This window comes from Pollicipes pollicipes, unplaced genomic scaffold (genome assembly GCF_011947565.3).
Source record: "Pollicipes pollicipes isolate AB1234 unplaced genomic scaffold, Ppol_2.1 Scaffold_7262;HRSCAF=8765_pilon_pilon_pilon, whole genome shotgun sequence".
Classification (NCBI taxonomy): domain Eukaryota; kingdom Metazoa; phylum Arthropoda; class Thecostraca; order Pollicipedomorpha; family Pollicipedidae; genus Pollicipes; species Pollicipes pollicipes.
This window is the reverse complement of record NW_023597055.1, coordinates 22305394-22317317: the sequence shown is the minus strand read 5'-3', so window position 1 is coordinate 22317317 and position 11924 is coordinate 22305394. Positions and strand designations below refer to the sequence as shown.

Sequence of the window (11924 nt, the reverse complement as noted above, 5' to 3'; positions counted from 1 at the left end):
CGTACGCCACTAGCGCCACGGCGCCGCGGCTAGCGCCGAGAGTGAGAGGCAGTGATATATCCGCGCTCGCGCGCGACACACCGCCATGTAATATACATTGAAACCGAACACTGCAGTCAAAGCATGCTGGATTCGAACGTGAATGAATTCGAGAAACGCATGCGATGAGTTTTAGTTTTGTCTTCATGTGGACTCGATAGCCTTTACACTGAGCGATGTTGTTTCTTGACCCACCAATGGTTTGTTGTGGTTATTGTTTAGCACTCGCCTGTTTTGTCCTTGAGCTCTTGCCTCTTCGAGTTCTCCAAAAACTAAACCAGCGTATTTTTCCCGAAGGACCGTAAAAATGCATTGCTTATCTGTCTCGCCGTGAAACGACGTTGCCGGAAAGGCCCAATCCAGCTTTAGCATTTATTTTCATTAAGTGCGGCGTCGGCGTATTCTGCTTAAGCGTAGCTTACTAAAATAAGCCAAAGTCGTCACGACGTTGACGTCACCGTCGGCTTAAGCGTGAGCTCACAATACATTATTGGCCTTGCTCATGCTTATCTGATATGGTGTTGTGACCAAAAAAGTCGCGGGTTAGACTACTTTCAGTGACTGTAAATGCGACCACACACCGAGCTTCGATCAAAACGCTTGTGGTTTAGGCCGTTTCTAAACATCGTGGACGCTTTCCAATCGCTTTAAACGTGGTCCACATGAGCCCCGAACATGCTGGTTTATTTGTTCTGGAACACCATGCACGATGCATAGCCGGATAGCATGATATCCAAAGCGCCTAGTCCACACAAACGTTTCGTCTCGTTGCACACAGCCAATTTTCTCATACAGTGGCTAGTCTTGAACCAGCTTTTCACGCTCCGAGGTGAAAAGTGTAGCGGGATGAGTCACGCTCCGAGGCGAGCAGCGTAGCGGGATGAATCACGCTCCAAGGAGAGCAGCGTAGCGGGATGAGTCACGCTCCGAGGTGAGCAGCGTAGCGGGATGAGTCACGCTCCGAGGTGAGCAGCGTAGCGGGATGAGTCACGCTCCGAGGTGAGCAGCATAGCGGGATGAGTCACGCTCCGAGGTGAGCAGCGTAGCGGGATGAGTCACGCTCCGAGGAGAGCAGCGTAGCGGGATGAGTCACGCTCCGAGGTGAGCAGCGTAGCGGGATAAGTCATGCTCCGAGGAGAGCAGCGTAGCGGGATGAGTCACGCTCCGAGGTGAGCAGCGTAGCGGGATAAGTCATGCTCCGAGGTGAGCAGCGTAGCGGGATGAGTCACGCTCCGAGGTGAGCAGCATAGCGGGATGAGTCATGCTCCGAGGTGGGCAGCGTAGCGGGATGAGTCACGCTCCGAGGTGAGCAGTGTAGCGGGATGAGTCACGCTCCGAGGTGGGCAGCGTAGCGGGATGAGTCACGCTCCGAGGTGGGCAGCGTAGGCGGGATGAGGAAGGGCAACGGTACCGGTACGCGCGCCGGTTCTGACACCGAAGGCATTTGCACAAAGGTTGGGAGGGAGAAAGGGCGGGGGAGGCGGGCTGTTGTCCCTGCCCACCACAAGCCGGGAGCCAAAGTACACAATAGCTGGGTGTGTGACCACATACGTCCCTCCTCATGGGTAAGATAACATGACTGGTCAGCGTGCGCGTGAAAGCCCTGAAGCTTAAGATACCAGTGCCGGCTGTCTCTGCTGCCGAGTGGGCGTGCCTCCAGGGGGAGGGAGGGCTCCACCCCGCCAGCAGGCAGCGTGTTTGGTGTCGGCTGCGTACAGCATGCCGTTGGCTCGGTGCTGGAGCATTCAGTATCGCGAATGGTCGCTTAAACTATTTCGTTAGACTCGGAAGTTGGTACTTGTTTCCAGAATGAGCACCTTGCCGACGCGCGCAGACCATACTTCCCAAATGCATCTGTCGCTAGAAGGTAAGAAGTGAGCTTAGATGTAACGTTAGGTTGGGTTGCGAGAAGATTGCAGAGTATGCACCCAACTAACAACCTGACTGATGGTCGGGAGTTTTCAGAAGGACATGGGGAGTAACGGACCTAAAATGTCATTAAATTGCACTTAATGCGGCCCTGCTCCTTTAAACCTAACCTGGTTAGTGGCAGCGCCGGAACGAGCGTGGTGCCTACCGTGCGCTGCCCTATATCTAGCGTGGCTGGCCCCGGCATGAGCGTGGTGCCTACCACGCGCTGTTTTGTGTCTCGCACCGCTGTCTCCGGCATGAGCGAGGAGCCTACCCTGCGCTGTTTTGTGTCTGGCGTGGCTGGCCCCGGCATGAGCGTGGTGCCTACCACGCGCTGTTTTGTGTCTCGCACCACTGTCTCCGGCATGAGCGTGGTGCCTACCGTGCGCTGTTTTGTGTCTGGCGTGGCTGGCCCCGGCATGAGCGTGGTGCCTACCACGCGCTGTTTTGTGTCCCGCACCGCTGGCTCCGGCATGAGCGAGGAGCCTACCGTGCGCTGCATTGTGTCTGGCGTGGCTGCCCCGGCATGAGCGTGGTGCCTACCACGCGCTGTTCTGTGTCTCGCACCGCTGTCTCCGGCATGAGCGTTTGTGTCTCGCACTGCTGGCTCCGGCATGAGCGTGGTGCCTACCGTGCGCTGTTTTGTGTCTGGCGTGGCTGCCCCCGGCATGAGCGTGGTGCCTACCACGCGCTGTTTTGTGTCTCGCACCGCTGTCTCCGGCATGAGCGTGGTGCCTACCGTGCTCTGTATTGTGTCTGGCGTGGCTGGCCCCGGCATGAGCGAGGGGCCTACTGTGCGCTGTATTGTGTCTCTAACCGCTCGCCCACTGTTCGGCCGCTTGCTACTGGCTGTAGGACGCTGTCATAAGTTTTCAGATGAGTGTTTTAGCGTTCGAGTGGTTTCACAAGTCTCATAACTAACGTGCGATGTTTTCATTTCCGCATCTTGTTTTATTCATGGGTATGCTGCTCATCATTGCTAAACTGACTTGTGCATGCGTAGCCCTTTGCGAATATCATAAATTTAAGTGATGCAGTGTTATTGTGGTCCGATCGATGTATTTTCAGCTCACAGCCATCATTAAACCGCGCTCCGGATGGAAACACTGAAATCCGTTTGTCAGCTCGTCTGGCGTGACTTGGAAACTACTACGTGATTTAGAGGGAGTGTGTAGAATACACAGGTAGTGATCTGGAACATTGACATATCATTGAAAACCACCTGGGGATCCAAAGAAACAGCGCGATCTTTGTCGGAGGCCGACATGCACTTAGAAACAGTTTTAATTTTACGTAAATTCTAGGGAAGAACAGAGGAAAATATGGAAAATGGCCGTCTTTTTACCCACATCCTCCTTTGTAAAAGGAGTAGACTTTTCTTTGAGTGTCCAGCGATCTACCATTGAAGCGCTCTGCAACGTACAGGTAGTGTTGACGTGAGCGTTCGAACTCCTCCAGGCCCCGTGACCGCTCAGGACGAGCGCACTGGTAGTCCAGCCGTTGTGAGTCGCAGCCTTATCTTGAAGATGGTGTAGTTGCTCGATGAGAAAACACATGATATGAGGACGCCCAGATTTTATTAGAGAAAAGTCACAGCCAGTAGAATTCCAGGAGTGCTTCGTGCATCTTTAATGGATGCAACAGAAGGTTACAATGACAGCACTGCCAAACGATACACAAACGCTTAGAATGCGAATATCAATCACAACATTCCACGGACCAAACACATACAGGTTGGTAGATACTCTAAAACATGATAATTAGCGAAAACTTTGAGCGAGGCCGCAAGCCGAGTGAACCTTTTTAAAGGCGCTTGTGATGTAATGTAAATTAAAAATAAGCTTGCGCAGTCCGCCTGGACCGGTCGCGGGTGTTTCAGTCCGCTTCATTTGGAAGGGATGAGGGATGGGTGGGGGAGAGGGGAGTCAAAACCTCATTGGGCTTCGCTTCCTGTTAACTGAAGCGGCACTCTAAAACAAGCATCCCTTGGTAAAAGTTACTTAAATTCTCCTCGAAGTCCGAAATGAGTCATTTGGTACCAGACTTTGGCGATCTTAGAGGGGCCACGGCCCGGCACCTCCGCTTTTGGATGCCTCCTCGGGCCAAGCCCGGCCTGATGTCCCCTTCCCCGGATGCCCCCTCGGCCCAGCTCGGCCCGATTCCCCTCCTCGGGATACTCTCGTGGACCCAGCTATCATCCATTCTCGATGCTGACATCCTTGCGATTACTGATTACAAGTGCGTGTGATTTTCAGTAGCGACAAGCCCAACCCTTTAAACGTTGGGCTGTGTGAATTGTCAAACATCTGCATGCAAACTGCATGATCTGGCGAGCTTTGCTGCACCGTTACAGCGTCGCTAAGACTAAATCTCCTCCCCCCCCCCCCCCCCTCCCAGATAAGCATAAGGGAAGTAAAGTTTTACAATATGCGTTGATAATTATCAATTGGTAATTAATTAGCAATTCAAATCGGAAAACCGTCCGACCCATAGGGCCGCAGGGAAGCGGAGAAGACCCACCGGGAAGCTGACATAAACACCTTTTCCGAAATCAATGATTACCTTTTCAGAAACCGGTCTTGATCGCAGGATGCTGTGGCCAGTGCGAGCAAGAGGCCCTCTGACAAGCTCGGTTCCGTCCCTGTCTGTTCCGCAAAGGCGCCTCTGGCTGACTAGGGGCTTCCTGCCAATAAAGCATCCATGTTGGGCAATGGCGGTCCATGCGCGACATGGGGAGCCCGTAATTCGTGCATGGTCCCCGGCTAAAACAAAAGACCTTTAACAACAGTCGTGGACTACGACCCTGTTTCTGCTTGGGAAGGGGTCCCCCTGGGCGCTGACTGACACGGAACCAGCTGTCCGGCTTTGGTGGCTCTCGACTGACATTGAGATCCTCATTGCACCAGACCGACACAAGACGCCCTCACCTCGACATTTGATTGTCCGCACTGAAGGCCAAGATCACTTAACACGGCCTTCAGACAGTCATTCGGGCCCTCCAATCGGGCTCTTGATGATCGGTCTTGTGGGTCACTGGGGACCTACGGAGGTCACGCGTCCCCTGTCCCAGTGGCTCCCTGACGGCAGTGTGCGCGCTTGGCAACTGCACTACGGAGAAATCTGGAGAGGGCATGGGTCCGGCTGAACATGGGCATAGTGTTTATCTGCTCCCTGCTCCTCCCCCCATACTCAGGCTCTCATATAACCCGCCACCCAGCCCATAATCATATGTGTGACCACCGCTGGAGACGCTTAATAGGTCCCGAAGAAGAAGCTCTTCCTACTCCCACACCGCTACGGTCCGGTCTCCAGCAGCTTTCAGGCAGATTGGACTATTACTGTGTTTTTGATCTTTCGATAGCTCTAACGGCGTCACGGACGCGCCCATGGACAACCACTTGAGATGGTCAAAGACTAGCCGACGGCCGAGGTGCCCCCAACCAGAATGTCATGATCCAAGACGAGTGAGACAATCAGTGACACTGAAGCAAGCCACGTCATCTTAGCCCCAAGGAAAAGGGCTTCGATTGTTGGGGGGGGGGGGGCTGGGAAGTTGAAGACATTTTCCCGGTAACTTCCAGAGATCCCTTCCTTGATGCAATTCGGGGCCCCCCGTCAAGAGCCAGTTAGTGTGATTTTGCAGAGGATGAGTGACGACTCCTGACGGTCAGTTCACTTACAGGTTCATAACGACAACTGAGCATCCCTCATTTCACCTTAAGCATCAAGGCACTGTCGAGAATGTGGGTTCCTCCCTCACTGCCTCCATCTGCGGTCAGTACCGCCACGGGCGCGCCAATTCAGCGTACTGTTGGATATCTTGATCCGCATCGTTCTCAACGTTAACCATTAGAGAGCAGAGCCATGTCAGGGCATGTCAAGAGCATCCTATTACTGTAACTGTGTTACTGATCACCACCGACTGAAACCTCCATCATGAGGGTAAATTGTCAGGTTGGGAACGTCAGGGGGGGGGGGGGGAGCAGGGAGGGGTGGACCGTGCCGGGCTGCGACGGGCCGGTCCCCTTAAGCCAGAATAGCTTCGATAGGTGACGTTAAGATTCACACGGCCTGGAGCCTCGCTGGTAATTGAGAACAGGACGCATTGTACATTACGAGAGCTGCGTACGTGACAGTCACACGTACGTGGACTAACTGGGATAGAAACACGACATTAAGAAAAAGAATAAAGAAAGGAAAAGAGAAATGACATGACACAAATAGCAAATGATGGCGTGATGAAAGTTTTGACGCACGTGTTCCTTTCCAAGATTGGTCTATATGTTCTCCGTGGTGACGTCACGAGTGCTGCATATCATGACTGGAAAAAAACACCCATTTGCACATGGCATTGTTTAACGCTTCCCTGCGCAGGCAGATCCCATCGTTATCTGACTGTCAGCTCAGTGACTCAATTCCCATGTTAACAACGCATAGGTCACTGCGTCTGAGGACCTTGTGTAGCATATCGTCGAATAGGAGCTGTGTGGTGGGTTACGTATAGGGGGGGGGGGGTTTAGAATACGCGTGAACGTTCTTATTTACAGTTGTTCCGCATTATATGTCACCCCTTATTAAGAATATCTACAGAAACAGTATGATGTGTACTTGGTGTAAGCGAGAAAGACCATGTAATCCTTTTTCGGCAATGTCAGCCCCTGTGCTATAAATAATGATTGTTCACTCGTGACAATGCGTGCTCAACAATAAGTGAGTATGCACACTTCAAATCTTAAAATTGTTTCGTGTCATCGCTCAACCAGAATCTCCTGACATGCTGAAGGTCTATTTTTTCAGGAAAGGATTATATTTTAGTACTGATGTACGATGCTTCTGTTAAAATTTGAAAGACTCGGACTTCGCGTATCGCGTCTTGGATGAGCAAATCAGGGCCGAGCCCTGCATACAATGCAGTTAGGCCTGCTTGTACCACTGCTAAGTCCATTTGAGCTCTCACCCAGTCAACATACATATCTTATATGTATATATATATATATATATATATATATATATATATATATATATAAGTAGTCTGATATATAATCCGATGAGATCAGGAAAAATCCAAACTATAGACACTATTGAAACAGCGCTCTCCACTTCCAGCGGCTGATTGCACTTGTTGCATGGACAGCTCTGAAATCAGGGTACGTGGCAAGCATAGCATGTTGTGAACACCCTACCCTCGCCACGCAGTTATAATAATACCCGGAATAATGATGGATAGCAACATACGATAATACACGGAAATGTATACCGAAACATTTTGCAGTTCCACGCAACGTCGCGACACGGCTGCCTCTGCTGCCGCCTGACTGGCGAGGCTGGAAATCAGCTGACCTTCAAGCACGAGCCACACGAAAGCGCGGATGTTCCAGCAAGGGAGCCGGCATCCCGGCTACGCCTTGCGTCAGCCGCCCTTCCAGCTCAGCAGTGGCGAGAAAGGAAAGGCTGCCGGCGCGCCAGGCATCACTCTTTCAGAAGCGAAATTACTACCTTCTTCAGTGTGCGTGCGCGTTTGACATGACTTCGGGTCAAGCCGACCTTCAATTTCCGCTTTCGGTGGCCACTCACGGACCTCTTTAGATACGAGTACATACAATATCACCCCAGTGATGTCATCCTATCTCCCTAGTTTATATGGAGCAAACATGAAAACACAGAGTTAAAAATATGTCAGATGATTTTCTAGCTTATCAGAAGGCCAGTTTAAGCAAGCCCTATCACAGCATGCGATTAGTATAGATGCAATGCGTTGACAGCTACGGACAAAGCCGCGCGCAAAAGTCCAAATGAATGGTGCGGTCATGATAGTCCAGATTCAGATGAACACGCAGACATTGCACTCACAGTACTGAAATATTTTGATTGAGATGTGCTCCTCCGTAGAAGGATTCGTAAAAAAGTAGCTCCTAGAGGCTTGCACGACTTTCTCACGGGAGTGGTTGCAATCGACTCTCCTCCCGCAGACTGCCCAAGAGCTGTTATCAGTTGCACAGTGACTTGACACTGACACAGAGTGGCCAATTGCCTTACAAGCTGACTTGATTGGAGACTGGCCTCTAGCCCGCCGGAGGGTCAACCACCAAACGACGTCCTCGAGGGCTGATTCAGCTGAACAATCACGTCAATGAAGATCACCGTCATCAAAGACTGAGGTCGTCGAAGAATGACTGCCAGTCGCTGCATGCTGGCTTCGATGTCGGCTATAGACGGGCCTGACATCAATGACGTCATCAACGGAGCTGACGTCACGGGCAGCCTGATGTGGTGCGTGTCTCCGTCCTTCCACCACGCTGGCCCCGAGGGCCACCTCTTCCTCTCCTGCGGCGTAAGGTGCAAACGAGACTGCCCGCGCACTGCTCGTCACCACTGCAGCATGCCAGACTGGCGTCGCTGGAGCGTCCCCAGAGCGTCCACGGTGCTCATCAGACCAGCGTCTCACGCACTACGCCCTCGGTGGCACGAGCAGTGGCGGTGGAGATCCGCAGAGAGGCCACATCTGCCGGGAGGCCAGCGGTTCAGTCAGCCCTGCGCAAGGTCGCTGTAAACTTACCTGTACAGTCCTACTTCAGTCAGACATTGACGACAATGCTTCCGTTCGCCGTCGTAAATGCGCATTCGAATGGCACTGCTGGCTGAAAAGTTGCAATCACAGTTGCGAGCCATGGTTGGCCAGAGCTTACAATATTCGTGATTTCCTGTTCATGAACTGCTGCTCACAGATTAATTGTAAAAGCGATTTTGCTGGCAGGCAGTTGTCAATGGTACTGATTCATCTTTGTCATTTGCCCACAAATGTTGCGTATATATATATATATATATATATATATATATATATATATATGTCAAGATATGTATGCATATAAATATATAGATATCGTATGTATATGCTATTGAAAAAGCGACCGCCAATTGTACATTACAATTTTTATGATGTATCGTTCGAGGTTCCAGACTTCGGCCTTGCATTGCCGTTAAGGTAAAGGGTGGTTTGTACAAAATCACTCATATATTCGTCAATGTATTCATCTTCTGGCGCTGCAAACCTCATCTCATTGTCGCTGTGACAAGTGTGACGTCGCCGTACAGCTGTGATAAGCGATAAGTGTGAGTTTTTAAGACTGAAAGTTGTGCGTCTCCATCTTTGCAGCATCTTGTTGCAAGAAGACAAGCGTTCCTATGGTTATAGATGAGATAGTATTAATAGCCTTATTCTCCAAAAATAAGCAGGAGAATGGAGAGACAGATGTAGTGATACATGACAGATGATATGATAGATGAGAGATAGATGATAGATGATATGATGATAGACAGATGATGGATAATTATAGTTCAGTTGATACACTGCACTGGTGGACTTTATTTGTCGAGTTTGTCGGAGGTCTTTCCAGAAGGTAAGTTGAATGGTTTTTGTTGCGACAATAAATGATAAGGTCTATTCTACTGTCGTTCTTGCATTTAATGTGGCTCGATATTAATCAGCGTTAAAATTTTCAGCCTATTTGTAGGCAGACGTCAATTAACTATTGTTCGATGAGGTCCGAAATTAGAGTCATCCAACGGAATCACTGCTATGCTTCTTGCGCAGGTTTCATGTCAGATAGGCTTGTCGTGTATGCATACTGTTACAGTCATCAAAAGTCAGAAATCCGCCGAAGAAAAAGAGCTGTCTTCGCCAAATTGCTGTTGCTTTTTTGTTTTGTTTTAAATCGGCATTTTGCAATACCGCCGCTTTAAGTCACACGCACGCACGCATGTACGCACGCACAGTGATGAGAGAGAGAGAGAGAGAGAGAGAGAGAGAGAGAGAGAGAGAGAGAGAGAGAGAGAGAGAGAGAGAGAGAGAGAGAGAGGAGAGAGAGAGAGAGAGAGAGAGAGAGAGAGAGAGAGAGAGAGAGAGAGAGAGAGATATAGAGAGAGAGAGAGAGAGAGAGAGAGAGAGAGAGAGAGAGAGAGAGAGAGAGAGAGAGAGAGGAGAGAGAGACATATATGTGTATATATATATATATATATATATATATATATATATGTCTATATATTATGTTGAAGTCCTTGGCGTAAATGCATTTAATAAGCTCTTTCTGCGCTCACTCTAGTTTTTTAGTGCGATTGCTTGCTCGTCATTGAGACTACATAGTACTCGCCGATTTTTAGCACCTATTCTTCGTCCTGACGCTTCGGAATTACATTCCATTTTCAAAGGTGCACACATACAATATACAAGTGATGAATGTATGATCATATGGTACATTTAGGTGTAACCAGTAGGGTGTAACGATGAGGTATGCTTAAGTCTAGTTCGATCATCAAATTGCATAAAGACTTAATAAGATAATTGTTGTTTTTAGCAGTATAAGAAGTCAAGCGGCAAAACACGTGCTGAAAAGTAAGGCACACCACCTAAGGATAGTATCTATCGTCAATAAATGAGGTGAACGGCGACCGAGGGGTTGGTTTGCCTGTTAAGTAAGGTAAGTTATCTAAGTTAACGTCGACCCGGAGTAACGGAATCGACTCATTGGGGAAAGTGCCATCAGAAAAAACAACTCTAAAGCAAGACCCTGACCAAAGAACTCAGAGCAGCCACGAAAGCCCTTAGCTGAAACGACGAGATCACGATAAGGAGAGCCGATTCAACATTCTCATACGTAATTGTCGACAAGTCCGATTACCAAAACAAAATCAACGGAATACTTTCAAATGAATCTAATTTTGAATATATCAGACGCGACACTACATCCAGCTTCAAAACCAAGGTTGAAGAACTTGATCTACTGCACCAATGCTGTCAGGAATGGTGTCCATTTCCAGAATTTTTTTGGAGAATATCAGCCCGGCTACAGCTATGGCAATTTTAAAATTCACAAAACAGGAAACTTGCTACGCCCGATCATTTCACAGTGACCAACGCCACCCTACCAACTGACCAAGCAACTCAACTGCCTCATCGCACCGTGCACTCCTGTGAAACATGGCCTAAAGTCAATGGACGAGGTTTCGGACATCCTAAAAAGCACGCAACCTTCTGGCTTATTAGCACCACCAGGCGTCGAGAGTTTATTTACGAACGTTCCGGTAGAAACGTTCGGGTACAAAGAGACGATAAAAATCGTACTTGAAGACACTTATCACCACGCAAACATCCCTCCCCCTAAACCCAGTCCCTCCTTCCAGGAGGACCTCCTGCGAGCATGTACAACAGAGGCACCATTTCGTGCACCAGATGATTAACTGCTGACAAAAGAGTAGGGTGGCCTTGGGGTCCGACAGGGACCGCTTTTTGCCAACGCCTACATGTGGCACGTGGAAAATAAAGTCGTTGAAAATGTTTTTCTCCGTCCCATACCCCAGGCGCGATATGTTGATGACATTTTCGTAGACGTCAGTGACGAAAGCTGAGAAATCTAACTGAAAATGCAATGAAACAAGCTTCAGTTCTCCGATTCACGCCCGAACTAAGCGTCAAGTAACGGCGTTCTGTTTTTAAACATAGACATCATTGTTGACGAACAAAAATTCGTGAGAACAGGGCACAAAAAGTCAACAGATGCTGGACGATGCCTCAATGGCACAAGCGAATGCTCCGACCGGTGCAAGATCAGAGTAGAGCGCTCCTACCTTTGAGGAGTCCCTAAACTCTGCTCTGATTGGACACAACTACACAGTGAGCTGCAGTGTATCAAGCAAGTCCTAGTAATAATGGCTATTCCAGCAATGTCATCTTCCATGAGGCCAGTAGTTTTATGTCATGATGTTAGACAAAACTGACGTCGTCAAACATCAATCAAGTCTAATCAAGCTGTTCTATCAACGTAAAATGTCTGATAGTTATGAGACAGACGGGCATATTCTCAAGAAAATAAAATCTGGAAATGTCCAGCCATTCAGCCAGGCCGACAAGATAGCGCTCACCATCTACTTCAAAAACAGGAACGTCACCCAAGTCATCACGAAAAAAGCCTCACAAACAA

At 49.4% G+C, this 11924-nt stretch overlaps 1 protein-coding gene across 1 annotated transcript in view; it reads right to left on the bottom strand.

Annotated features, from left to right (window-relative positions):
- Positions 1–8378: 8378 nt before the first annotated feature.
- Positions 8379–11924, bottom strand: part of LOC119113580 (opsin-5-like) — a 35207-nt gene continuing 31661 nt past the window's right edge. The window contains exon 9 of the mRNA XM_037237873.1: positions 8379–8452. Coding sequence (XP_037093768.1) covers positions 8379–8452 — 74 coding nt within the window. The remainder of the gene's footprint in view (positions 8453–11924) is intronic.